Consider the following 27542-nt stretch of genomic DNA (forward strand, 5'->3'; position numbering starts at 1 on the left):
GGCTTTTGCGGTTGACTCGCAATTCCTCCTTCATCAGCCGTCCGCAATCGTCCCCGAACAAAAATGCCGTGAAGTAGCAAGTGCCGGGACTCGCCGAGACCTTCTTGGGTAAACAAAGAATTGTAGTCATCGTGTAGAAGCTAGAAAACAAACTGACAGGAAATGTCACCTTCAATTAAATTCGGAAACGCGCAAGACTTGCGTGTGCGATAACTGTGCCTCTGAATGTTGCCGTTTCATCTTAAATGGGAATGAGATAAGGAAGCCACATTTCTTAATCGGTTAGGGCCTAGTACTCGAGTGGGCCATACCATTCCACCATGGGTTGGTGAAGGCGGGAAGCATAGGAGCGCAGTACAACGGTGTAGTTTTCTGAGCTGCTTGCAGTGTAAACCCGATATTACAGCACCTACAAACGAGTACGCACGTGATTTGTAAGCACTCTTTCCAGCTGTGCGCGGATGAATCCTGGGTGGGTTATCTGGACCACACGGCCTTGCGCATGTAGCAGACCGCAGCGCCCTTGCCCGTGCTTCTCTAACCCTGTCTGCCGTCCCCACCCCGCCCAGGTGGGCTTCATCGACTACATCGTGCACCCGCTGTGGGAGACATGGGCCGACCTGGTGCAGCCTGACGCCCAGGAGATGCTGGACACGCTAGAGGAGAACCGCGACTTCTACCAGAGCACCATCCCCAGCAGCCCGTCGCCTCCGCCCGATGAGGGCACGCCCACGCCGCACGGCCTGAGTCCCTCGCCGTCGCCCGGCTGCCACGGCGGAGACGCCGGTAGTGGCGGCGCCGACGCCACCGATGCTGGATCCACCAAGGTGCAAAGCGCGTCCGGCCTGCGCCCGCCCGAGTCGCATTTCCACTTCGAGCTGACGCTGGAGGACGAGGCGGGGCCCGCGGCCATGCGTTCCAAGGGCCCGTCGGCCTTTGACCCCGGCGCCGACCGACTGGTCGGCAGCGGTGTTGGCTGCTGCTGCTGCCTGCAGAGCGGACGAAGGTGTCGCTACGGTGATGGAGAGCATGGCTGCGGACACGAAAATTGCCTTGCCCTGGTTCCCAGAGTGGATGACGATGACGGCGATGATAACGAAGATGACGATGACGACGACGACGATGCACGGACGTTACGGGCGCAGGATTCGGAGTCGCATGACGTGGGGTTCGGGGATTCGGACGATGGGTCATTCAACCACGGCTGAAATCCGCATGCGGCCCGAGCAACACAAGACTTTACGGAAAAAATAATAGTGAAATTTTCTTTTTTTCCACGAGCTTTTCATTTGCACTTTGGGAAAAATGTTGCCCCCAGTGAATGTTATGGATAAATTAAGACGATACTCTGTCATGGTGCAACTGCAAAACGCATCAACGCAGGGGTACGGGGCGGGGGGAGAGACGAGGCAACGGCACGGGGGAGTGGCGACCGCGCCGCTATCCAAGCGCTTCACCCTCACCGCTCGGGATGCAGCGCGGCCCTGGGGCGCCACACAGCAATACGAGTCGAGCACCTCCCTATCGGCGCTTGCCACCGACGTGGAGCACGGAGCGCTCTGCTCGACCCCTTCCCACTCCCCCCCCCCCCCCCACCGGAACGACTCGCGTCAAACGCTGGATCTGCCTCCCGCCCCCGCCTTCCCCAAGAGCCTCCCTTCAAGCACCGCGTTTGCCTGGCGCAGCACGCTCACGCGGGTGGCAGCAGCAGAAAGCATTTCTCGGCCTGACGCGCGCGCACGGCAAACGGGCCGGGCGTCACCTCCACAAAACCAGCCTCACGAGTTTTGGACTAGCGAGGAACCCCACTTGCAATTTAGCCTAAACGGGAGCCCGCGGCGCCCATCCGTGGGCTACTGCTGGCGTACTCTTCTGGCCTCTCCCGGGATTGGCCCAACCGATTTGATGTACGGCAGACGGGTCCGATTGATGCAAGCGGCGCTTAACGGTCCGGAGAGTGTTTTACCGCTGCCCTCCACTTGCCTTGGCCTGGTCTTGCAGACCGCTAGCAAACGCTGACATTGTACCTTTAACAAAAAAAGAATCCAGCCTGAGGGAAGCAGCGCACAAATCCGGCAGCAACACACATGGATCCCCGTTAGCGGAGCGGAGGAGACGAAAATCAAAAGAAGCGGAAACATCGCCACGCAACAAAATATTTCTGGGTGTTAGGCTTATGAGAGCCAAGGTGTTTGCGAGCACTCGTGTACCGATAAATACCCCTGTACTTGCACGAATAACTGTCACGGTGAACGCACCTTGTAATAACCCTGCCCCGGTGAGCGTGCAAAGTCGATGACTATAGAAGAACATAGAATATGGTATAATAATATTAATAAGTTGCCTAACATGTTAACCCTGCAGAAATATTTTGTTCGATGGTAAATGTTTTATCTTCCGTAACTTAATCTCATTTCAATGAAGGAGATAAACAGAGAAACTGTGATTGCCTGAATCTCAAGGTTAAAGGGTCACTGAGGGTTAAAGGTCACTTGAGGTCGTGGTGAACACGCCTCGTGACATATTTTCACGCGTTAGTTATTTTCTAATTATTAATATTTTTTAATGTTATTTTAATGTTAAACGTATAATTTAAATAAAGATTTAAATGCTGTTGTGTATCGTAAAAAAACTCCAAAAATGTACAGAGGGTACATACATAAAGTACTTAATAGGGTAACATGCACACACACATATATATAGAGACTATATATGTATTGTATAGATTATCATAGCGTGTATCTACGGTACGAGTTAGCCTCTTGAGAGTGGACACAGTAAACCGTGCTGATGTAGTCACTTTCCCAGTGCTTCCTGTTGTAGCTGTGGGTGCATGCGAGAGCGTGCGCTGGGCGACCCTGTGATTGGGTCGTCTCTGAGCTCTTTGGCCGACCACGGCGTAACTCTGAAGAGCGACGGTGGGGCTTGCGCATGCTGAACGAACGTGGGGCGTGACGTGTAGCGACCGACCCGCACCCCATTCTTGCGGCACGCTTTGCTTTCGTTCCTCCGCGGCCGGGTCGCAGTCCTGCCCCCAGGCCTGCTGCTCTTGTCCGCCTGGGCGAGTAAACTGGGCACATGGAAGGTGAGGTCGTCTCAGCCAGGTCGTAGTGGTGGTGGTGGAAGTTGTGGCAATGGTGCTCATTGTGATCTAATCACTCGGATGTAGGGATGGTGAGTTGCACAGAGATGGAGCCATCACATTGGTGAGCTCTGCAGGTCAGCGGGCAGTGCGTGCGGGCGCAGCACACCGAGTAATTTGCTCGCTCACTGCTGTGCCATTTGATATTTAATCCGTCCTAACTATTGGTTTCTTTCGGCCATCTGGTTTGCTCCCACATTCGAAAAGTACTCGCATAAACAATTCACTAAGCAATCCTAAATGAGTGCCCCGCTGAGAGCAAGTGTTATTTCCACGAAGGCTTTTCGGGATCAATGTAGAAACTGGTTAGTTACCAGCGCCTTGGCACTTAACATTAATGTCATCAGCAAGAAACTGAGATTAGAATGAACATCGGGGTCATTTAAACAGTATGTTTTGACTTGGATCTTGTGAGTTGGAGCACCGCTTAAGTAGAGAATTGATGATGCCGGGAGACAGCTCGGTGGGTAGCGCAACAGGGTCTCCTCGTCGGCTCATCACCATCGCCATCGCCTCCCTCTGTGAGGCCCGTAGCATCAGCGCCATCCGGTGTTGGGGGGAAAAGTCAACAGTAGTTGTGCAATAGTCAATCTGGTCCCTTGGCGTAGGCTTGTGGAATTGTGGAATGCCCTCCACTGGCTCTGAGCTACTACAGGAGATGAGCATAAACCTCCTTTGAACACAAGGGCCCCGACTCGCATCTATTCCAGTTTGGTGAAATAATAAACGACGCCAGGGTCATAGTCACGTCCCATTGGAAATTGGCGATACCAGAACTAGCATTCTCCACGAGTCTCTGCACAAATACCGACTCAGTCTGAATGTTTGAAAAGTTAAGAAAATGTCCCAATTCCTGGCGTCTCACGACACCACACGGTGCAGCGATGGCCACTCTCAACGTGCAGTACTTCAGGTGAACGTGGTGTGACATGGTGATTGGCTTGGCTCTATGGCGGGAGTGACTGCTGTTCTGATGATTTGATTTTTAATCTTGTGAGAGGTTTGCACAGGAGGCTGGGTCACTCTAATAATTGGCACTAATCCTGGGACCGGTTTTGTTTAATTCAACCGAAAATTAGAATCAGCTGCCGAAATAATGATTGATGGTAATTGGAGCATTTTTAAACGCACATCCACGTCACAGTTTAGGTTGTTCTGGTTGTGTCGATCCGGTGGTGGTGGTGATGGTGGTGGAGGGTCTTAGGGAAGATATTTGGCCAAACCATCACCTCCGAACGATCCTGTTCATCGCAGGATTGTAAATCTGTAGCCCCGTGGTCGTGTAAAGATTAAATTTGATACGACGTGATCCCAAAGAGACGCGGGCGGCCTCGTGGTCACCAGAGGGCTGACCCCCAAACATGCCGTCGGACGATGTTCCAACGACTGAGGCCAGACCACCATGGAGCGGTCGCCACCATCGGGAAAACAAAGCGGGAGCAGAAATAGAAGCAGTTCAGAACAAAAAAAAACAAGAACTGTAGATGACAACCCGAAAACTAAATTTTATGCAAATCTCAACAAGTTCACTGGCACGAGGAACAAAATATCGAAGGGTTTAAATGACGTTGGCGGAGAGAGTCGTCGGAGCGCACGATGCTGCCATGTGGCGGCTCGGAGATGCGGCCGTGCGGGTTTTCCGCAGGGCTCATGGGAACGGAGTCGCACGTGGCCTCTGGAGCCGGCCTCCCCGGTGTGCAGCGCTCAGGGCAGGCGTCGTCGCGGAATTCAAGAGGCTGATAGAGGGTACCGCTTACGAGAACGAGATTGAGTCTTCCGTGGGCAGAACGCCCCCCCCCACCACCCCCACCACCCCCACCCCCCCGTGCCGTTTGGCTGAGTGTTCGGTTACCGTGCGTGTAACTGTGGAGCGTGTCGGCGCTGGTTTGAGTATCAGTGGTTGTGTATGCTAGTGAGAGTTGAAAAGGTGATTGCACACGCGTGGCGATGGTGGTTTGTGTCTGGGGTGGTTTTGTCTGCTTGTGTGTGTGTGTGTAGTTCACGTGTGAGTGTTGGGTGTGTTGCCTGCGCGCACGTGCGCGTGTGTGTGTGTGTTAGTGGGTGTGCAAGGGGTGATATGAGAGCGCAGTGTTCTGTGCCGTGCTCCCAGTGACCCAGGTTCATAAACTGCCCATGCACAACAGCAGTGATAAGTGATCTCGTAACCTGGCCTGGGCACCTCTTTGGTCAAGTCGGTCTGAAATTAGTGGTGCAGTGTACCATCAAACCTCGGGGAAACAAAGGCGGATAAATTAATTGTTGACCCCATCAGTGCGACCGCCGCCTTACAGCACTTCACCTACCATGTCTACCGGTGTCAGCGCGAGTCTGTGTGGGGTGCACTGGTTGTGTGTGCACACAGATACGGCTGTGTCGTGGGCTCGTTTGCGTGCGAGACTGTGAGGTGCGTGTGGCTGCAGTTGTCGATGTTCGTTTGGGTGTGCACGCGTGTTTTGTGCAAGAGCGTTTTCAGTTCGTTTGCCTATATTCGTGTCCCATCTGTTGCGTGTGAATGTTGAGTGTGTGCATGTATGCGTGCATGAGTGTGCGCGAGTGTATGTGTGCGAGCATGTGTGCGTGCGTGTGCGCGAGTCCGCGTGCGTGCGCAGTCTGACGCCACCACCCCATAGTCCTCATGGCAGCGGCCACATGGGGCAGAGTCCGAGAGCTGCGCGCGGATGCCGTCCCGTGCGAGTCGAGCAATTCGAGCGAGTCGTGCGCCGAGAGATGGAAACGCCACAATAACGATTCGCCGCGTTTAACTTCCCCTTAGAGAAGTAGGAGCCGAGCAATGCGCCGTGTTCCCAAACGGAATTGTGTCTGCTGCAACGGCCCCCGCCGGCGTCGCGCGCGGCGCTGGTGAACGACGCGTTGTACAGCGGCCTCTTCGCTGCGTCTCTCGTCGGACGGTGCTCATCGTGCAGAGCTTTTGATTCAGAACTCATTTATTGCATCCTCAGTGCATTTATTTGACAAATGATAAGGGCGGTTAGTTTACCCTGCTTGAGGAAAGGGACACGCGGTGTTTTTGCAGGACACACATTTGCATTGGCCTTCGAAATTGACTAATGAGGGTATATTCCTGATAATGGCACTTAAGAAAATTACAGATGCATCTCTACCAACGTCATTTCGCCAGAGGAGAACCTGCAGGTGTCTGAACAACGTGGCCGTGTAATAACGGTGATGTTTCAGATCTTGTATTTTGTCCGCAATTGGTTACGGTGCGGCCACGGCCGCCATTTGTGGCTGATGATGTCAGAGGATCGTCGATGATGTCAGTTCCACGGTGGACTTCGTGTTGAGACAACACTTCCTCTCTCTCTGTGCCCTGCGGTAGCGAAGCGGCCCGCTGCGAGAGACCCAACATCCGACTCGTTCCACGGTAGCGGTAACGGCACGCATAAGGTGCGCAGTGGCGCGCGTACGGCACAGAAGCTCCTCGGCCTTGGCTAGACCACGAGCGCAAAATAACTCAGCATGTGGCCGTGTTGTCGTATGGAGCTACCGACTCGAAAGAGTTGGGAAAATGTGGCCATCCCAATGGGGAGCAGTGAAACAGATGGGCTCCCAGGGCCATAGGCCAGTAGGGAGCACTGAGTACTGATGAGTACAAATGAGGACAAATCCGGTCTACAGTTGCGGATTTGTTTCACTCGCCCATTGGGACGGCCACACATTTTCTACGAGTTGGTGGTTCTAAAGGAAAAGGTGGCATGCCCACTCAGTTCTTTTGAGCTGGTGGTCTGGATAAGGCTGATAGTTTTTTTGTACAGGCATTGCTGAACACCTGCGTGTGTTGTTAAGTCTGCACTCACGTTCCTCTTGTAATGGGGTTTCCCGTCATATTTACAGGCTCTAATTAAGTTGCGTAGCACACGGCAACTTGAGCTGGGAGGTGGGAGAAGGGTCTCACGTGGTCCTCTCCAATCCCCCCCCCCCCCCCCCCCCCGCAGGGAGAGTCGCTGGCGTTTCAGAGACCGAATCTGTGCCCGACACTTGCCGTCCGTGAGCACTCCGAGCGTGGTGCCCCCGATGGGCTAACGGACACGAAGGCCTCCAGTGAGAGGAAACGCCGCCACTCTCTGCTCTGCGAAATAGCCGTTCGAAAATCTGTCTCTCTCTCTCTGGCTGTCTCTCTCTCGCTGTCTCTCTCTTTCTGTCTCTCTCTCTCTGTCTCTTTCACAATCGGCAAAGAGGGGGAAACTTGTCGGGAGCACACGACGTGTCGCCACGCTCGCAGCCACGCATGTGCCGTGCGTGCTTAAACCACGAGCCCTCGACACGGCACACGAGGACGATGGCGACGGCTCTAAAGTGTGAGGAATGTTGCGTAATGTTTGAGCATGTCTATGAGAAATATTATTCAGCAGCAATGGAGTATTTGAATAATTGACAAAAGTGTTTGTATTCCATCCGCATATTTAAATATGTTTTTACCAGCTCTGACCTGCGTACACTTTGCCTATTGATCCACTCGAGCTCTTTGAGAATTTATAAAAACCCTATGACATCGCAGTGGTCACGTCCCGTTCATTTTGCCGGGCCGACGCAACGGGGGCGGTCGGACGTGGGCGACGCGTCGCTGCGCGAGCCACGTGTTGTGCCATCAACTCATCACGGTCAAACGTGACGGGACGGCCCACACTCGCCGTCTCCCACCCTTCGCACAAATAAACCCGTGTGGACCCACGGTGTCCATGCCAACGTGTTTCATGATGAAGTTCACCGGCGATTGGCTCTGCCATTGCCCCCAGCGTAACCGCACCACCGCCCTCCCGGCGTGCGGCTCCGATCGACTCCTCGGCTCCGACTCGTCACGGTGGCGAGAGGGGCGCCACGGTGGCTAGATGTTAACTACCTCGCCTAGTATGCAAGAGGTCGTGGGTTGGATCCCGACCCTGACTCCTGTAAATTTGGAGTTTGCTGTCTCTCTCTCCCCCCGTGGTCACGTGGATTTTTCTCCAGTTCTCCGGTTTCTCTATTCACATTTAGGATCAACATCACAGTGCGTTTGGAGTATTCGGCTGCTGCTATAAATGTCCACGTGATAAGCCAACACTTTGTTGAGCTTTCATTCATGGCCAGGTCGCTTCTGAAAAAGAGCTACGTAGCTCAGTGGGCCTTACCTGGTAAAATAAAAAATAGTTTATAGTTTTGTTTAATTGCTCGAGCAGGATGGGCTGATCGATATTGCCAGAGGTAGCACTGAAGTCCAAAACAACAAGAATGCCAGTCAAGCCTAAATCTGGCTGTAGGAATTGGTCTCCAACTCACCGGTGAGTGAGCCAAAACATTTATATTCAGCTCATTGGTAAGCGCTATGCGCGCACAACGCTGACTTCATTCGGTTGTGTCAAGTGGTGGAGGGTCTTAAATAAAAACTCGAGTTGAACTCCCGGTCAGGGGTCAGCTCATCTCTCCCTCGTGGGATCGAGGACCACGTTAGCGGATTGTGGCCTGGCCTCTGTCGACGGCCGCCGCATCCCTCGTGAGCAGGGCCGTGGCGTCGCGCACAGCAGCGTCCTCAGGGCTGTCCAGGCCGAGGACTGGGCGGCTAAAGCTGGGGGGTAGAACCGGGAGTTGGCTCCGAGGCATTTCTATCCGGCTCAGACGAGCTACCAGGCGGTGCTCGTCTCCCGTTTACAGCCCTGAGCCAATAGTGGAAATTGCACATTCCTCTGGTGGAGGGGTGGGCGAGTCTCCACATCGAACAACGAATGGTGGAGAATTAGGAGTTGGGAGGAGGGGGTTATCAATGTCGGTCAAATTTGACTTCCGATCGCACAACGCACACGGTGCTCTGCTAAGGCTGTGCATCTCTTGAGAAGCGCGGCCACGAGGGGTGTGACTGCGCGGGGGGGATGGGGGAGGCGGGGCCCGGGGCCCGGGGGGCAGGGTAAGGGGGGGGCAGCAGGGTAAGGGGGGGGACAGGGTAAGGGGGGGGACAGGGTAAGGGGGGGGACAGGGTAAGGGGGGGGACAGGGTAAGGGGGGGGACAGGGTAAGGGGGTAGGGGGGGGGCTCAGATGCTGAGCACACGGGACAGCTTGCGGTAGGCACGGCTGCTGATGTCCAGGCGGCCCCGCTGCCGCGGCCGTGATGTGCACTCGTGCTCCTTGAGCTTGTTGTAGTAGCCCGAGAACTTGTTGTACAGGATGGAGATGGGCAGGCTGTTGAGGATGATGCCGAACGAGATGCAGCAGAAGGCGAGCGCCTGGCCCAGCACCGTCTCCGGGTAGATGTCGCCGTAGCCCACCTGGGAGATGCTCACCTGCGCCGCGGGGTGGGGGGGGTGAAGGAGGGGGGGGGGGGTCAGAGATCCGGTCGCGGCGCGCCCCGCGTCGGAGTCTGACCCTGACACGGGCTTCCCACGAGGCTCGCTCGGCCAGGAAGGCGGCCGTGGTGGCTCCTGCGCGCGTCGCCCCCTACTCCGGCGCCGTTGTGGAGGCAGCAAATGTTGCAGGCTGGCTCGACGGGAGAAGGCGGTGCATCAAAAGAGCGGACTGATGTCGTCTGCCCCTTCTGTACGGGACAGACGAGGGCTGGCTGCGTCCTGGCACGCGCCAGTTTTCTCCTCGTGCCTCGGGTTTGCTCCCGCACGCATAAACCCTCTCACGAATTGGCTGAAAACAAATCGAGAACTGCAGAGCTTGGGTAATTTGTTGGTGCCGTCCCGCCGTCTGCCCACTGTTCACTTTCTCGCTCGTCGGTGGTTTATCCTCTCACCTCCGAGTCGAAATCTCTCTCTACGAGAGCGAGCGAACTCCCTGCGTGGTGGCGGTACAGCAGTGTTACAGGTTGACACAATTATTGTCTGGTGCGTCTGAGCGCTTGTGTTGGTTGTAGTTGCATGGCGGACGAGTCTGTCATGTGGCGCTCTGCGGGCAGAGTTGACGAATAATAGAGTCCCTGAACACCAAACGCCTGATACACGGTACTGGTATCGTATTAAAATACCAGTTGTGTCTCCGTGTGTCTCGGTGTTTCCGTGTGTCTCAGTGCGTCTTGGTCTCTCCGTGTGTCTCAGTGTGTTGCCGTGTGTCTCAGTGTCTCTGTGTGTTGCCGTGTGTCTCAGTGGCTCTGTCTCCGTGTCTCTCAGTGTCTCCGTGTCTCTCCGTGTGTCTCAGTGTGTTGCCGTGTGTCTCAGTGGCTCCGTGTCTCTCAGTGTCTCCGTGCGTCTTGGTCTCTCCGTGTGTCTCAGTGTGTTGCCGTGTGTCTTCTAAGCACATCGTGAGAAGCTGGACGAAACGGCGATGCGCTCTAAAATTTTACCGGTTTGATGCAACTGCTTAACCACAACTGACCTATTTGGATCTGTATTGAACCAGTTAACCCAAATGTAACAAAAGTGTTCTAAAGCCTGTTAACACGCAACAATACTCGGGGTGGACAACGAGGCGATTCGCGTCCATTCTTAAACCCCGTAAAACGCGCGCCGCACCGCGTACTTAGGGATCGGCGTTTCATTGTTCGTTGCGTCTTGCCATTCTATTTGGTTCGCGTGGCTCCTACAGCCACTGAAGGCGCGGCCATTCACCACGACGTGAAGACGGTGACCCGTCAAGTGACTTTATGACCCTGAATTGCGGTGACCCTTCGCGATTCGGGGCGCCTAGCGGGGGCGGGGGGGGTCCACCACCGCCTTCCGTTTGTCTATCAATCTCAGGGCTCTCCTCCTTCCAGTCGTCATGGAACGTTGGACCACGTGCCAACGAGCTGACGTTGGCCAGCGTGTTTTTTTTGCGGGCGCTCTCTCTTTCTTCTCCCTGGGGTGTGTGTAGCGGTTGGCGTGCCATGATACGAACCCGGCGATTCCCGATCATGGCCAGCACCACTGACGATTATCTGAACCGGTGCTGGGCCTCCCCTAGGTAGACTCAGCCTCAAATGAGTACCTGGTGCGGTGTGTAAACATTACCACTGGGGAGACAAAGGCCGTCGGGCGTGGTGCTGGTCACCCACCCTCTCGTGTTACCGTCCCGGCCTTCATAGGTTCTCGCTAACCGCACTTGCCCCTACAGCCTGTTAAAGGCTATAAGGGGGGTCTTTGTCTCACCGCGGCCCACCACCACGAGCCGGGGATGCTGGTGAAGTTGGTGCCGGGCGAGTCGTGCTCCGCCGAGTGCACCAGCGCCGAGAAGATGAAGATGCCGATGGCGATGAAGAGGAAGAGGCAGCCGACCTGGTGGTAGCACTGGCGCAGCGTGAAACCGAACGCTCGCATCCCCGTCGAGTGGCGCGCCAGCTTGAGGATGCGGAAGATGCGCATGAGCCTCATGATGCGCAGCACCTGGCCCAGCTTGCCGACCTTCTCCACGGTGCGCACCTCCACGTCGAAGCGATCGCTCACCACCTGCTCTAACAGCACCTGCCGCCCGCACGTCCCAGCGTCGTGGTCACCACCACCACAGCGATAGCCGTGAGGTCTCAAACTCGCAACGCGCAGCATCCGCTCGCTCTCGACGAGAGAGAGAGAGAGGACGACTCGGAAGCGCAAAGCGAAGGAGCCACAGGCGAGCGGAGAAGGCAGCTCTGTGGTCCTCTATATATGAAGTTGTATCGGCCAATTATACATACAGATGGAACATCTACACCGCCGTCTCCTGGCAAGCCAGGGCATGGCACCTTCACGCCCACAGCAAGGGAGTTTCACGACATTTGTACGGTGATCCACCAACCCTCGCTGCATCGAAAGCGCGAGATCACAGAGCACGAGCAGCGTAGCCACCACCCGGCTATCATGCTCATCATTCACTCCGTCTATGTTTGTTTTTAGTTTTTGTTACAGCGGTTCTATTCCGGTTGGAGCCCTCTTGGCGGTGCCTGGAACTCGGGCCGTGTCTGTGGCGAACATGGGACGAGGGTTCACTGCCCCCATGCTACTCGTTGGTGCAGAGCAGCAGCTCTCATTTTACACGGAGGTGGTTGAGCTTGGTAATTGCGTCAAGAGGAGCGGAGTGGTGCATCGCTGTGATGCCGCCTCCCCCGTATTTGTGAATCGGGCGTTGAGCCGTGAGGATGTTCCACGGTTCTTTGCGGGTTGTTCAGAGTGGCCGTGCACAGCTGGCGGTCGTAAGCGCCCATAACCTCTGTCCACACATGGCCGTCACCGGTCGGACGATGTTGCTATGATTGCCCACAAAATCAATGCGGTTATCATGTAATGACAATACTTGCGTTTGGATTTCGCCCAATACCGTAACGAAACATCTCGGAGTTTAGTTGTAGTTGTTTTGTCTCGTGGTGGGGTGGGGGGGGGGCCCTTTATGGCTTTATGGCAGCTGTCCCTGTGCGACACGAGCTGACTTGCAAGCCAGTATTCGTCTGCCAGGAAGGGGCAAATTTTTACCGCGACAACCAGCACACAATTGCCCTGATATTAAAACGACGTCGCAGGGTCGTTAACGTCCACTGTGAAGCAAATGGCGCGTCTGTCATTTTACGGTTAATACACTTGAAGTATTAACCAGGTTGGCCTGCTGGACGCAAACCGCAAACATTCATATTTGTAGCCAGAGCCTTCAAATTATACTGCACTGGAGAGAGAGGTTGGTTTAGTTGATTTGGTCGATGCTGTTTTTTGTATTTCCAATTATATTCCAATTGTGCTCTCAGGATCTTGTCTGGACATTAACTCCTTTCCCTTCCGAACTCTCGCAGCGAGCAGCGGTGCACCGCCCTGTCCGGGAACAGCTTCACAAGATGACATCACGCGACTCCATTTGAAGTCATTTAAGTTGGCCTTTTGTATACGCATCAGGGTTGCACCTCTTAAATTCCCTGCTCAGAGTGTGTGCCACGTGTCGAACTAATTCTGGAAGTTAGCGAATCACAAGAGTGTGGGCGCAGTGGTAACACTCGTGCCTCACAGCAAGCAGGACCTGGGTTCGATTCCCGAATCGGGCGCCTTTCTGTGAGAGTGTATGTTCTCCCCCTGTTCTGCGTGGGTTTCCTCTGAAAGGGAGTGTTCAGACTCGACGTGGCTTTCCAGAGTAAATACAAATACTGTATATGATTTATCATTCCAACAGAAACTGAACTTGGTGTGGCCAATGGTCTGGAGGCTAATTCGGCTAATTCCCAGATGTGTCAGAGCAATGTCAAGGTCCAGAGCGTGGATACGGCTAAGCCACCCGATCAAGTGCAGCAAGCTAATAGCATTAACCAAGGAAAGCCTCACGACTTTTTCAGTATTCTGCTCCTTAGAATGTTTAATTAGATTATGTCTTCTTATCTTACTCCTCTTCGCTCCCTGTGGAGCATAAGACCGCAACAAGCATACGCCATGCCGGAGGTCTTTAGCAGCATTCTCTGCTTAACGCCAAGACATGGTCTTTAGTTTGTTTGAAATTGGGTTCTGTGAACGACGAGAAAACTCATCACAATGGAAACTTGAATTCATGCTGGAAACAAAGGAGATTGAACAATGCACTAAATATTGTCCAGACCACCAGCTCATTCGAACTGAATGTGTGGCCTGTTGGGATGGTCACATTCTCTCAACTCTTTGAGGTGGTGGTTCTAAACGACGTGGCCACACGTTCAGCACTGTTGAGCTGGTGGTGTGGACAAGGCTGGGAGCTTTTGTACGTGAAACGCTGCACACCCGTGTGTGTTGTTACATCTTCGACATTGTTTGGCCGGTTCCCTCTCTGCTCTGTAGTATTCCAACCCACGTGCCCCCCAGAAAAATATCACATCCACCCAATTGTACAGCATCGTGATGATGCGTTTGCCTATGGTGGTGGTTTTGGAAGGCCTTAATCCAGCAATGGGTAGAATCATGGCTGGTGATTATGATGAGCATGATCATGTGATTGATGAGGCAAGTGCTGTTAGCGAGCACCTATGAAGGCCGGTACAGCACACTAGGGGTGGGTGGCCAGCACCACGCCCGACTGCCTTTGTCTCCCCAGTGGCGATGTTTACACACCGCGCCAGGTACTAATATGAAGCTGAGTTGACCGAGAGGAGGAGCCGTGATGGATTCAGATAATCGTCGCTGGTGTTGTTGTCGTAAGCGGGAATCGAACTCTGGTGGCCGGATTAATAGAGCAGCGCACTGCACTCGCGAAGCTCAGGACATTTAAATTTAGTGTGCGTGCGGTCACGTCTCCAGTGGGTGATCCGTCAATCTCACTCTCCTGCACGAGCTCAGAGCTTGCGCAGTCCGGGAGGGTAGGACAGCTGTCGTTACCCGGGAGGGTAACGACAACTGTTGACGTGGCACCACTATTGGGGCTACGAAAGCCCAATCATTGCAATCCCCTCACAGGCTCAAACGTAGCGCTTGCATGTGCTGCCACGCACCATGATACAAATGGGGGGGGGGGGGGGGGAACGGCCCCAGAATTGGCGTACGAAGTGGATGAATGCAACCGTTTAATTAATGTTTCTGTCGACAAAATTGTCATTCGAAAATCGCGGACCGATCCGGTGGTCCTCATGAAAGGTGCCAATGCGACTGCCAACGAGACGTCGGCCCTGGCGACGCTCACCTGGATGTAGAAGGGGATGATGGCGATGACGTCGACGGCGTTGAGGACGCTGCGCATGAAGCGCCTGAGGTTGGGCGTGCAGAGCAGCCGCAGCAGATACTCGGCGGTGAAGAAGGCGATGCACACAGTCTCCACGTGGTCGAGCGGCGTGGGACAGTTGCCCCACGCCGCCGCCGCTCCGACGCCGCCGCCAGCTCCGCTTCCGAACAGCCCATCGCTCATCGTGTTCATGGTCATCGCCGCGATGGACAGCAGCACGAACAGGGTGGACGTGACGGACACGAGCTTGGAGGCGAAAGAAGACAAGGGCTTCTCCGTGAGGGTCCAGAGGCCGCGGCGCACCTCGCCCAGGCGCATCCCGTCGAACCCATCGTCGCTCGTCTCGCTCTCCAGCTCGCCCTCGAGCTCTCGCTGGACCTTGAGGAAGTCCGAGATCTCGTCCTGCCGCTCCTCGAAGAGGATTCTGCAGCAGAGCTTGGCGTGACGGGGCCTGACGCCCCAGTACTCGAGCTCCTCGATGAAGTTGCGCGGGCAAAGCGAGTCGCGCACCCATAGCGTGCCGGCGCTGTACCAGTTGAAGACGTGCGCGAACGCCAGCGGGTCGCGGTCGAAGAAGTACTCACGCCGGCTCGGTGAAAAGTCGTCGCACAGGTCCAGGCGCCTCTCCTGCTCCGTGTGGCCGGCCAGACGGCCCAGCCTGGTCCTCGGGTACTTGGTCACCGCGTGTCTGGGAATGCGAAATCGCTGCCCTCCCACATTGATGCGGAGCAGCCTCTCACCAGGCCCCCTGCACGCGCCGGGAGCCGGGCGCGCGCTCACGTCCGTGGTGCGGCTTCTGGGAAGGGCGCCGCCGTCGTGAGTGCTTCTGCCACCCCCACCTCCTCGGGTTTCATCTATGCTGCCGTCTGGGGTGGGTCATGATAAGACAGCACTGAGTGCGGACCTGCCCATAAGTCTCGCCACGTCTCGGGACTCATTAGAGGACCGTGCTATGTGGTTGCACAATGCTCTTCATGCAGCCCACCAGCCCCCACGTCCACAGCACTGGCTTGTAGCCACGCACCACCACGCACCACCACGCACACCACGCACCACCACGCACCACTACGCATCACCAAGCAACACCACGCACACCACGCACCACCACGCATCACCAAGCAACACCACGCACCCCCACGCACACCACGCACACCAAGCACCCCCACGCACACCAAGCGCCTCCACGCACCACTACGCACCACCACGCATCACCACGCACCACCACGCACACCAAGCACCCCCACGCACAACCACCACGGACCACCACGCACACCACGCACCACTACGCACAACCATCACGCACCACCACGCACACCACGCACACCACGCACCACTACGCACCACCACGCACCACCACGCACACCACGCACCACTACGCACAACCACCACGCACCACCACGCACACCACGCACACCACGGACCACCACGCATCACCACGCACCACCACGCACACCACGCACCACTACGCACAACCACCACGCACCACCACGCACACCACGCACACCACGCACCACTACGCGCCACCACCACGCACCACCACGCACACCACGCACCACTACGCACAACCACCACGCACCACCACGCACACCACGCACACCACGCACCACCACGCACACCAAGCACCACCACGCACACCACGAACACCACGCACCACCACGCACCACCACGCACACCACGCACCACCACGCAACTCACCACGCACAACCACGGACCACAACGCACACCACGCACCACCTCGCACCACCACGCACCATCACGCACACCACGCACCACCACGCACCACCACGCACAACCACGGACCACAACGCACACCACGCACCACCTCGCACCACCACGCACCATCACGCACACCACGCACACCACGCACCACTACGCACCACCACGCACCACCACGCACACCACGCACCACTACGCACCACCATGCACCACTACGCGCCACCACGCACCACCACGCACAACCACGGACCACAACGCACACCACGCACCACCTCGCACCACCACGCACACCACGCGCCACCACGCACCACCATAACAACAACCGCCATTCGCCACTAAGTGGCGGTGACGTCACCACGACGCTTGTGCCAGGCCATGTGCACGTTGAGGCCACATGAAGTGTCGAAGGCCAGCTGGCAGGTCACGGGGCAGACCCAGCAGGTGCCACGGGTCGACTTACTGAGGTGACTGGCTGATGCACCACCTGTGCCCCCTACCGTGCCAACTTGCTGTGCTTTAGCGACCCGGCGCTCCGCTCGTTGTTGTGAGTGTCGCTCCTCCGTCCTCCGTTGTTGTTGGAGTGCGACTGCCTTCAACTGCCCAGCAGCGTCCTTCACGAACCTCCTCCACAGAGGACGATCTTGACACTGCTGGTACCAGTCATCGGGAAGTCCACTCAGCTCCACATCCTCCTGTAACACATCACTCCATCTCTTCTCTAGCCCGTGCTGCGCCGGTTTAGCCCCCTCGATCCGGCCAAACAAAAACTGTTTGGGCATGCGGTGGCTGGGCATGCGGGCTACACGACCCAGACAACGCAGCCTTGCCTGTCGGAGGAGCTCACCGATGGGACTTTGTCCAGATCGTTCAAGGATTCGTGAGCACCTCACACAATCCAGCCTGGTTAAACTCAGGATAGATCGTAGGCAGGCCAGCCTAAATGCTTCTAATTGGCGAAGATGTTCCACTAGGGGGGTCCACGTTTCGCAAGCCTAGAGAAGGGAGGGAATGACTATGGCCGAGAAGACCTGAAGCTTCGTGCGGAGCGACAGACCAGGTAGCTTCCACATAGCGTTACGTAACCAATGAAAATATAATGCCGCTCGACTGATTTGGAGTGAGACCTGTGCTGTCAATTCGGAGCCGGTCATGAGCACACTGCCCAGGTATGGGAAACTCTCCACTCTCTTCACAACTGCCCCATCACCAATTGGGAGTTGTGGGGGTGGAGTGTCCAATGGTACAAAATACCCAGGCAGGTGCTTAGTTTTGGTGGCGCTGATGGTAAGGCCCCACCTCTTAGTGGCAAGCTCCAGGTTCAGCAGCAGCACCTGCAACTCCTCCTCTGAGTGAGCAGCAATTACCAGATCATCGGCATACATAATAGGGAGCCATCCCTTGACCGCACCCGGGCATCGATCCGCCTCCCATTGTATCTGTACTAGATGGAAATTCCTCCAGTACAGCTAGTGAAGGCTTCACGAATTACGTGGTCGAAATAGATGTTAAATAATGTGGGAGCCAGAGGACATCCCTGTCGCACCCCAAGGTGTACAGGGAATGGCTCCGACTCTCGGCCACGTAGTTTTACCCAGGCCCTCTCACCATAATGAAGGTCCTTAATGATCGTGAGCAGAGAGTCAGGGATTCCGAAAGCACGAAGAACAATCCAGAGCCCAGGCCTACTGATGGTATCATAGGCCTTGACCATGTCAATAAAGCAGAGATGTAGGTCTTGTTGGAATTCCCTACATCTCTGTTGTAGCAGACAGACAAAAAATATGGCATCTGTACAGGACCGCCCTTTCCTGAAACCTCATTGGGGCTCTGCAAGCCTCTCCTCAGGGTGCCTAACAAGGCGATGTTGAATAATCTTTGCCAGGACCTTTCCCGGCACACTGAGAAGTGAGATGCCTCTGTAGTGTTACAGTCTGTACGGTCCGCCTTCTTAAAGAGGGTGACCACCAGGGCATCCTTCCAATCTGGCAGAACCCGGCCAGTGGTCCAGACTGTTGTTATGATGTCATGTAGGGCAGTCTGTGCACAAACACCACCCTCCCTCAGCATATCGCTTGGGAGATCATCTCTGCCTAGTGCCTTTCCTGGTCTCAGACTCTGGATCGCCTTCAATACTTCCTCAACAGATGGCACCTCAGCCAGCCACTCACAGAGGGTGACTTCTTCCAATATTTGAGGCGCCTCAGCAGGGTCATCCCCACTTTGCCCCATGTTGTTTTCCAGGCTGAGAGATTTCCCCTCCCCCAGGACCTCACAGAAATGCTCAGCAAATCTGCAAACCTGTTCCTGGGGGTCGGAGATTGGATCACCGTTCTTTCCCCTCATGATGGTAATAGGTATGACGCTGCAGGTTGATTTTTTATGGAGTTAAAGAGCAATTTGTGATCGCGGGCCATTGAAGCAGACTCCATCTCCTCAGAAACCCGCGACCACCACCCATCCTTGCAGCACCTCACGGCTCTTCGAACCTCCGAGAGAAGGCTGCGGTAAGCCTCCTCATTCTCTGACGTGGGATGCTGTAGCCGATGAGAGTGGGCCTGTCACTTTTTCTCAGCCAGCCTGAACACCTCCTCTGTCAGCCAGGATCTCTGGGGAGGTCTGGACTGTGTACCCAAAGTAGCCATTGCAGCTGCATGAGCTACAGTCCTAAATCTCGCCTATTTCCCCTTGACATCAGGAGGAGTGGGGGACGATGCCAACCCCAGTCGCAAGCGATGATGAAATTCTCACTTGCAACTTTCATCAGCTAGCTGAGACCATGCCACTAAGGGTTTGAATGGGGTCCTGGGTGTACACCCACCACCGGAGTGGAAGAATGGCAGGCGCATCTTACAGATGACAAGTCGATGGTCAGTGGGCAGATCAGCTCCACGGTAGGTCCTGGTGTCAAGGACATGGGCCCGCATCCGCTGTTCCGTCACTATGTAGTCCAGCAGATGTTCTTGCTGAGACCAGGCATGTACACATGATATTGTGTGGATGTGCTGATGCCGGAACAGCATGATGGTAATTACAAGCCCATGGGCTGCACAAAAATCTAGCAGCCTCCTGCCGTTGTTATTGAGCTGATCTGGCCCATGCCTTCCAATCACTCCAGACCATGTGCCAGCATCATGACCAACTCGGGCATTGAAGTCACCCAACAAGATGACTATCTCGTGGGGCCACTTTAGCTAGCACCTGTGACAGGAGGTCATAGAATAAACACCACCATGCACCACCATGTACCACCACGACCACCAAGCACCACCATGCACCACCACGCACCACCAAGCACCACCATCCACCACCGTGCACTACCAAGCACCACCATGCACCACTACGTGCACCACCACGCACCACCACGACCACCACGCACCACCATGCATCACCACGCACCACCATACACCACCACGCACCACCAAGCACCCCCATGCACCACTACGCACCACCACGACCACCACCAAGCACCACCATGCACCACCACGACCACCAAGCACCACCATGCACCAGCACGCACCACCATGTACCATCAAGCACCACAACGCACCACATGCACCACCATGCACCACCACGCACTACATGCACCACCATGCACCACCACGCACCACCACGACCACCATGCACCACCACGCACCACCACGATCACCACGCACCACCATGACTACCATGCACCACCACGCACCACATACACCACCATGCACCACCACGCACCACCACGACCACCATACACCACCACATGCACCACCATTCACCACCACGCACCACCACGACCACCATGCACCACCACGAACCACCATGCACCACCGTGCACCACCATGCACCACCACGCACCACAATGCACCACCGTGCACCACCACGACCACCATGTGTCACCATACAGCACCACGCACCACCATGTACCACCATGTACCATCATGCACCACCACGACCACCATGCACCACCACGCACCACCACGACCACCATGCACTACCATGCACCACCACGCACCACCGTGCACCACCATGACCACCGTGCACCACCACCAAGCACCACCACACACCACCATGCACCACCACACACCACCACGACCACGATGCACCACCACGCACCACCATGCACCACCACGCACCACCACGCACCACCACGACCACCACGCACCACCATGCATTACCACACACCACCGTGCACCACCACGCACCACCATGCACCACCACGCACCACCACGCACCACCACGACCACCACGCACCACCATGCACTACCACGCACCACCAAGCACCACCAAGCACCGCCAAGCACCACGTGCTAGACTTACGAGTACAATCTGATATAACAATACTTATTTACAACGTATGGAACCATTATTAATCAATTCAAGTCAAGTTCCACATTGATTTTGTTTAACCAGGCTGTGAGATCTCCAGAGAGTGGGATGAGTCGCACTTGAATGAGTGACCTGGCTCACGAAATGACAAAAGCTAAAACGTAAAGAACCAAACAGTACGCACTGTGTAGCAATAAGCAAATAGAATTCAGAGCAGAAAGAACCAGTCGTCGGGGAAGTCAACAGTAGGGCTATGGGGATACTCGCCCCTACCATATGAATGTGGAAATCCCACCACTGGCTCAGGGCTATGAACGGAAGCTGAGCACCAATGCCTCGAAGCTCATTTGAGCAGGGAATCGCTTTCGGTTGTTTTGACTCTCCAAGGCAGGCCTGTAGCCAGCTCCCCCCGTGACAGTGAGACGTCATTCAGGAGGAGAGGGAACCTGGGTGGTGCCAACGGGACATTCGCTGGTGCCGATGTGCAGGGCACACGCCAGCAGACCTCCCTAGCACTGGCCCTGATCCCAAGTCTCACCTCCTCTCCCAGCGTCTTGGAGCTCATGATGACGATGACCGTGATGGTGGCCATGACCACCATCATCATCTTCGGAGTCGGTCCCGCGCTCGCGATGACGACGATGATGACTACCACCATCCCCGCCACCATCATCGGCATCATTATGACCACCACCACCACAATCATCCTCGTCGGAGACGTAATAGTAGCTGCTCCTGCGCGGCTGTCCCGCGTGGGCGGCGCGCACGGACTCGAGGGAGTTGCGGGACTCGTCCGAGTCGCTGTCGCACCACAGGTACGCGAGCTCCTGCGCCGAGCTCCAGTGGCGGATGGAACTCTCCCGGGCAGCCTGCAGATCCGACTTGCCCGTGACGACTTCCTGGCGGCCCAAGACGAACTCGCTGAAGCGTCTCTTCAGCATCTCCCTCCCTGACTGACGACGAACACGACAGCCGTGGAAGGCGCAGACGGACGCGGAGATGGTGGGGCTGGGAGACTGACAGAGATGAGAAGAGACCCAGAGCGGCAGGAGGCTCCGAGGGTTGAGAGAGGCGATTGGCAGATAGAGAGAGGCAGATGAGACGGGGAGAGCTCTGGTCAGACGCGTGTGGCTGAAGAGAGATTGATGAAGGGGGTATACACTGGTACAGCAATAGTATTTCAGGAAGAGCGATGTTTCAGGAGATATCTGAGAGAAGGATATCTGTACAACGGTTAATTGTACTGGAGATGTGTGCAGTGGCTGATGGTCGAGGAGATTCCGCTGCACTAGAGATTCATTGGGAGAGATATATTACAGTCTTGTAATAGGAGAGAGAGCGCGTTATAGAATGCGAGAGATACTACAGGGGAAGTGAGGTAGAGTGTAATAGACGTTGCAGAAGGTGAGCCGGAGGGCGCCTGGCAGTCGAGGTATGTGCACACGCACAGAGTGCTGTCGGCTGCACACGCACAGAGAAGGGAGAGAGATGTGAAAAACGTTTGTCGGATAACAACAGCAGAGGTAACGGAGACTTCGGGTGCGTGCACGGGAGCACAGAGTCACAGATGTATTAGAGACTTAGAAAGAGGGGAGATAATGAGGGCGGCTGAGTTTGGTGGGATAAGCGCAGAGATTATTCACTTGCCCTCTCAAGGATCCTCTCGTGAAGGTGACGCAGTGTCCGTGATGAAAAATAAAATTGGTGTTAAGATGTTCAAACACGGAATCAAATCTGCATTAACCACGCATACATACCTGTGGCAAAACATGCAAACCAACATGCTCTGATGTTTGCATTGTCTTTGAAACTGATTGGTGTACACCAGAGACAGTCTTCTTGTCGGTGTTAGATCAGAGAACGCCAACAATCGAACAGTATATTTTGGATACTGACAAAAAGGTCCCATGAATATAACTACCGTTTTTGCTATTTTTATTTTACGTCGAGACCACTGAGCAATATAGCTCTATTTTCAGAAGCGACTTGACCACAAATGATAGCCCAACGCAGTAACTCATCGCGAGAAAATGTAGAGCAGCCTAATACTCTAAAACGCATGTTGCTACATGTGTAGTGGAGTAGGAAGGTATGTAGTGCAAACAGTGTGATTGCATGGTAACAAAGACATTATGGGTTATGTTGGGTCAGCCTGTAGCGAAGGCAAATACAGTACAGGTTATGTTAGGGCAATTAAGCTGGGGGAGCCAAGGACGGCTGTGATTGGTTGGTGTTGTTGTCAAGGCTGGAGTGGCGTCTTGAAGTCTGGCAAAGTAACAGGTGCACGGGCACGCGAAGCGCCGTTGGGACGCAGGTTGATTAATTGGGGTGTGATGAGAGCGTGGATAAATTGGGGAGTCGGGAATTGGAGCGAGAGTTGGAGTTGGGAGCTGGACGAGGCAAGACGTGGAGCAGCGGAAGAGAGGAGAGTTTGGAGACAGAGTTGGAGATAGAGTTTGGAGACAGAGTTGGAGACAGAGTTGGGAGACAGAGTTGGAGACAGAGTTTGGAGACAGAGTTGGAGACAGAGTTGGGAGACAGAGTTGGAGACGGAGTTTGGAAACAGAGTGTGGAGCAGCGGAGCTGAAGAAGAGAAGCAGCTAGTAGTAGAGAGAGCGAAACGATAGCGGAGCTGAAGAAGAGAAGCAGCTAGTAGTAGAGAGAGCGTAACGATAGCGGAGCTGAAGAAGAGAAGCAGCTAGCAGTAGAGAGAGCGTAACGATAGCATAGCTGAATAAGAGAAGTAGCTTGCAGTGGAGAGAGCATACTGACGGTGATAGTGGAGAACAGAGACAAAGCAGTGGAGAAAGCATAGCGTCGGTGATAGCGAAGAGCAGAGACGGAGTAGCTCGCAGTGGAGAGAGCATAGTGACGGTGATAGCGGAGAGCAGAGACAAAGTAGTTAGCAGTAGAGAGAGCATACTGACGGTGATAGCGGAGAGCAGAGACAAAGTAGTTAGCAGTGGAGAGAGCATAGCGACGGTGATAGCGGAGAGCGGAGACGAAGAAGTTAGCGGTGGAGTAGGCGCAGTAATAGTGGGGAGTGGAGAGACAAAGGTGGCGAGCGAGTCGAGTGAAGCATGGCGAGCGAGACGTGGCGACATGGATACTGTGGAATATTGAGGACATGCGGAGAGTTGTAAATAAAGCGGTGTTAGAAGAAAGTCAAAAGTTGTCCGAGTGAAAGCGAACACTACATTTGGTGTCAGAGTGACTAGGAACCACGCCGACATGTCAAAGAAGGCGGCCAAGAGGAAGAACGTGCCGGTGAACTCGTCCAACGACAGCAACGACGAGGACGTGCTGCCCGTGTCCGGCCAAGTGGCCGATACTCCTCCGGAGGGCCTGGTCGAACGAGAGTCTGCAGAACGAGACGGCGGTTCGAGTGAGGCCGAGATCCCGGGACCGTCGGGTGATTGGAGAGTCCTCATGGCCCAGTGGGAGGCCAGGATGGCAACATTGACGGAGGCGTTTAACCGCTTTGTAACAACGGACCGAGTACAACCGACGGTGTCAAGTCGACCAGCAGATGTTGCCACGGGGTCGGAGCGAGTGGGGCCGAGATCCCAGGACCGTCGGGTGATTGGAGAGTCCTCATGGCCCAGTGGGAGGCCAGGATGGCAACATTGACGGAGGCGTTAACCGCTTTGTGACAACGGACCGAGTACAACCGACGGTGTCAAGTCGACCAGCAGATGTTGCCGCGGGGTCGGAGCGATTGGAGAAATCCGATGACGATGAAGCGCCGCCGTCGGGAACATTACGGCGACTTCATGTGCAGCAGTTCGAGGCCAAAGTTGGTGATTGGACGGCATTTACAAGACGATTCCGAGCGGCTTATCAATCTCTGGAGTGGACTGAGGGTGCCGCGCTGCGGGCACTGCCGACGGCCCTCGATGATGATTCTTTGGCGACATTTAATGGATTCCCTGCCGCCGTCAGGTCAACGCTGGACGGGGCATTCGTGGCAATGAGAAAGGTGTACGAGCCGTGGTCGGTCACCAAACGTAGATTCCAGCAAAGGAAGCGGGAGGGCACGGAATCCCCTCTTGCGTTCCGCAGCGCGCTGTTGGCCCTCGCTCAGGTAGCATACCCGGCGATGGACCAGGAGGCCTTGGATTCCTTGCTGCAGGAGAAGCTTTTGCAGTTGGCGAAGGAGCTACGAGTCATCCTTTCGCTTCCTGACAAGCAACAACAACGACGACATGTCGTCTCTAGAGATCGCCAGGAACATCCAAATCAACCTGGACCTCCGCGACGAGCCAGCGGTGGTAGGTGCGCAGCCACTGCTGCTGAGCGCTGCCACGTCCGGGAGCGCGGTGGTGGTGGACGAGGCACCGTCGATTGCAGCGGCGGCCGGGGCGTGGGCATGCTGCGTCGCCCCGCGGTGTATGGAGGTGGCACGCAGCGGACGTGCTACGAGTGCGGACGGAGAGGACATCTCGCCCGCGACTGCTGGCGACGCAGGGGCGGCCTTCCAAGGGCGCCGACCAGCTACAACCGAGGATTCCCCCAGGACTGAGGATTCCAGGTGAATCACGATACATTCAATACATGGCCGCTCTTTCCACATCACCCATCTGCGTCATCTCACCCATTCACATCTCATTCGTATGTTGCGCACGGTCAGGACGTATGGGGCGCATTGGTGCATCGTGTCTTGGGAGCTGCGCTGGGGTCGTCGGATGTGATGGCACTTATTCAAGGGGTGATGGTCAGGGTTATTGTTGATACGGGGGCTTCTGCGACCCTTATCTCGGTACAAACTTTTCGCTCATTGCCAACTTCGCCCCAGGCCCTAGAACCGGTTGACGGGCCGTGCATAGCAGCAAATGGTGGCAGCCTCGGTATTATGGGTTGTATGGTCACGACGATTCAAATTGGGGAAGTGAGCGTTACGGGGAATGTTTTGGTTTCCATGGCCTTGGCGGTACTGTGTTTGCTGGGAACGGATTTTTTGCGAAGGATGCCGCTTAAAATTTCTATAGAGAAGGGGTGTTTGGAATTGCCATCGGGAAAATGTCTAAAATTTTTGGGAACGCCGTCTAAGTTCGCGGTTGCGAACGCCGTGGTGCAGGCCGTGGTAAGCCGCACCGTTCGTGTTCCGCCTGCCACGCAGATGCTTGTGCCGCTGAGCTTTAAAAAAACGGTTGCCTTTAGATGAGGTATATGGCTGACACCCTCAAATGCTGTATCACGGATGCCCACTTTGGTAGGGGCTTTGACTATTGTGCCGGCAAATTGCGACCCTTTCATACAAATTGTAAACGTGGGACACGAGCCGGTCGTCATTCAGGAGGGTACCACGTTGGCGCATGCAACGGCAGCGCCGGGTCCGGAAGGGGAGGCGTGTTTGGCAACAGGACAGAGTGATATGTTGCCGGGTGATGGAGATGATCCGGACTGGTTGGGAGATCTATATATGCAAAACCCCGAACTGATGCCTGTGCAGCGGTCGCGTCTCCATGGGTTGCTTGTGGAATTCAAAGATGTATTCAGTTCAGGTAAATATGACGTGGGTCGTACGTCATTGTTGCGGCATCACATTGACACTGGGAATGCACCCCCAATCTGATTGAATACCCATCGTGTGAGTCCACTGGAGAAAGATTGTATTCGGCGAGCCGTTGATGAGATGTTAGAACAGGAGATCACTTCTCCTTCGTCTAGCCCGTGGGGAGCTCCTATTATACACGTTAAAAAGCGCAACGGGGCCATGTGATTTTGTGTTGACTACCGAAAACTTAATAAGGTTTCTGTTGCAGAAGCATATCCACTCCCACGCATTGATGATTCACTAGACGCCCTGTCCGGCGTGAAAATTTTTTCGACCCTCGATCTGTTGTCGGGCTTTTGGCAATTGCCCCTGGATGAAGAGTCTAAACCGAAGACTGCTTTTCGAACACCACAAGGGTTGTTCCAATTCAATGTACTCCCGATGGGGCTCCACTCCGGGCGGGCCACCTTCCAACGATTAATGGAACGCGTGTTGTCAGGACTGCAGTGGGAGTCGTGTTTAATATATCTGGACCACATCATTGTTTTCAGTAAGGATTTTGACGAACATTTGCAACAGTTGCGTGCCGTTTTTGGCCGAGTGCGGCGCGCTGGTTTTAAATTTAAACCCTAAAAGTGCCATTTGCTAAGGACGTCGGTTAAATATTTGGGGCACGTTGTTAGCGCGTCTGGGGTGGCCACCGATCCAGAGAAGATGAGTTGCGTGCGAACGTGGCCAGTACCGAAAACGGTAGCTGAGGTGCGTAGCTTCGTGGGCTTCGCGTCGTTTTACCAACGATATGTTAAGGATTTTGCCATGATTGCGAGGCTGCTGCACACGCTCACCATTAAGGGTATGAAATTTCAGTGGGGAAGACGTAGAACAACGATCGTTCGAGGCTCTGCGGACCGCTTTGGCGGACGCACCGCCGCTTGGATACCCTGATTTCACAAAAACCTTTATTCTTGACACGGATGCCAGCGGCATAGGCGCGGTTGTGTCGCATATCGTGGATGGTGTTGAAAAAGTTGTGGCGTATGGCAGCCGGGTGTTGTCTCCAGCTGAACAGAAGTATTGTGTAACGCACAGGGAGTTGCTGGCCATCGTGCACTTTGGTCGATTGTACCGACCGTATTTGTATGGCAGAGATTTTTTGATCCACACTAATCACGCGGCACTACAGTACTCGTTGCGAGTTGACCAGCCATCGGGACAGATGGCCCGTTGGCTCGAGACCCTGCAGGAGTACTCTTTCACGATCCAGCATAGGAAGGGGACGCGTCATGTCAATGCTGACGCCTTGTCGCGATTTCCGCAACCAACTGGCTCATGTCGGTGTGCGGAGG

The 27542-nt window shown here is 55.1% G+C and overlaps 2 protein-coding genes across 9 annotated transcripts in view; one reads left to right on the top strand and one right to left on the bottom strand.

Moving 5' to 3' along the window:
* Nucleotides 1–7660, top strand: part of LOC116952005 (3',5'-cyclic-AMP phosphodiesterase 4C-like) — a 315456-nt gene extending 307796 nt beyond the window's left edge. For all 8 annotated transcript variants that reach the window (XM_076074008.1, XM_032970979.2, XM_032970974.2 and 5 more), the window contains one exon: nt 570–7660. In XM_076074008.1, the coding sequence (XP_075930123.1) occupies nt 570–1208 (639 nt within the window). In that variant the 3' untranslated portion in view covers nt 1209–7660. The remainder of the gene's footprint in view (nt 1–569) is intronic.
* Nucleotides 7661–9149: 1489 nt separating this feature from the next.
* On the bottom strand, nt 9150–22560 carry LOC116951939 (potassium voltage-gated channel subfamily V member 2-like). Its single transcript, XM_032970823.2, has 4 exons — nt 21238–22560; nt 14643–15547; nt 11201–11512; nt 9150–9415 (listed from the first exon to the last, which is right to left on the bottom strand). The coding sequence occupies exons 1-4, from the start codon at nt 21638–21640 to the stop codon at nt 9167–9169; spliced, it is 1869 nt and encodes a 622-aa protein (XP_032826714.2). The 5' UTR covers nt 21641–22560; the 3' UTR covers nt 9150–9166.
* Nucleotides 22561–27542: the final 4982 nt, after the last annotated feature.

This window comes from Petromyzon marinus, chromosome 44 (genome assembly GCF_048934315.1).
Source record: "Petromyzon marinus isolate PM22_M1 ecotype Great Lakes invasive population chromosome 44, UKy_Petmar_22M1.pri1.0, whole genome shotgun sequence".
In the NCBI taxonomy this organism is placed as follows: Eukaryota; Metazoa; Chordata; class Hyperoartia; order Petromyzontiformes; family Petromyzontidae; genus Petromyzon; species Petromyzon marinus.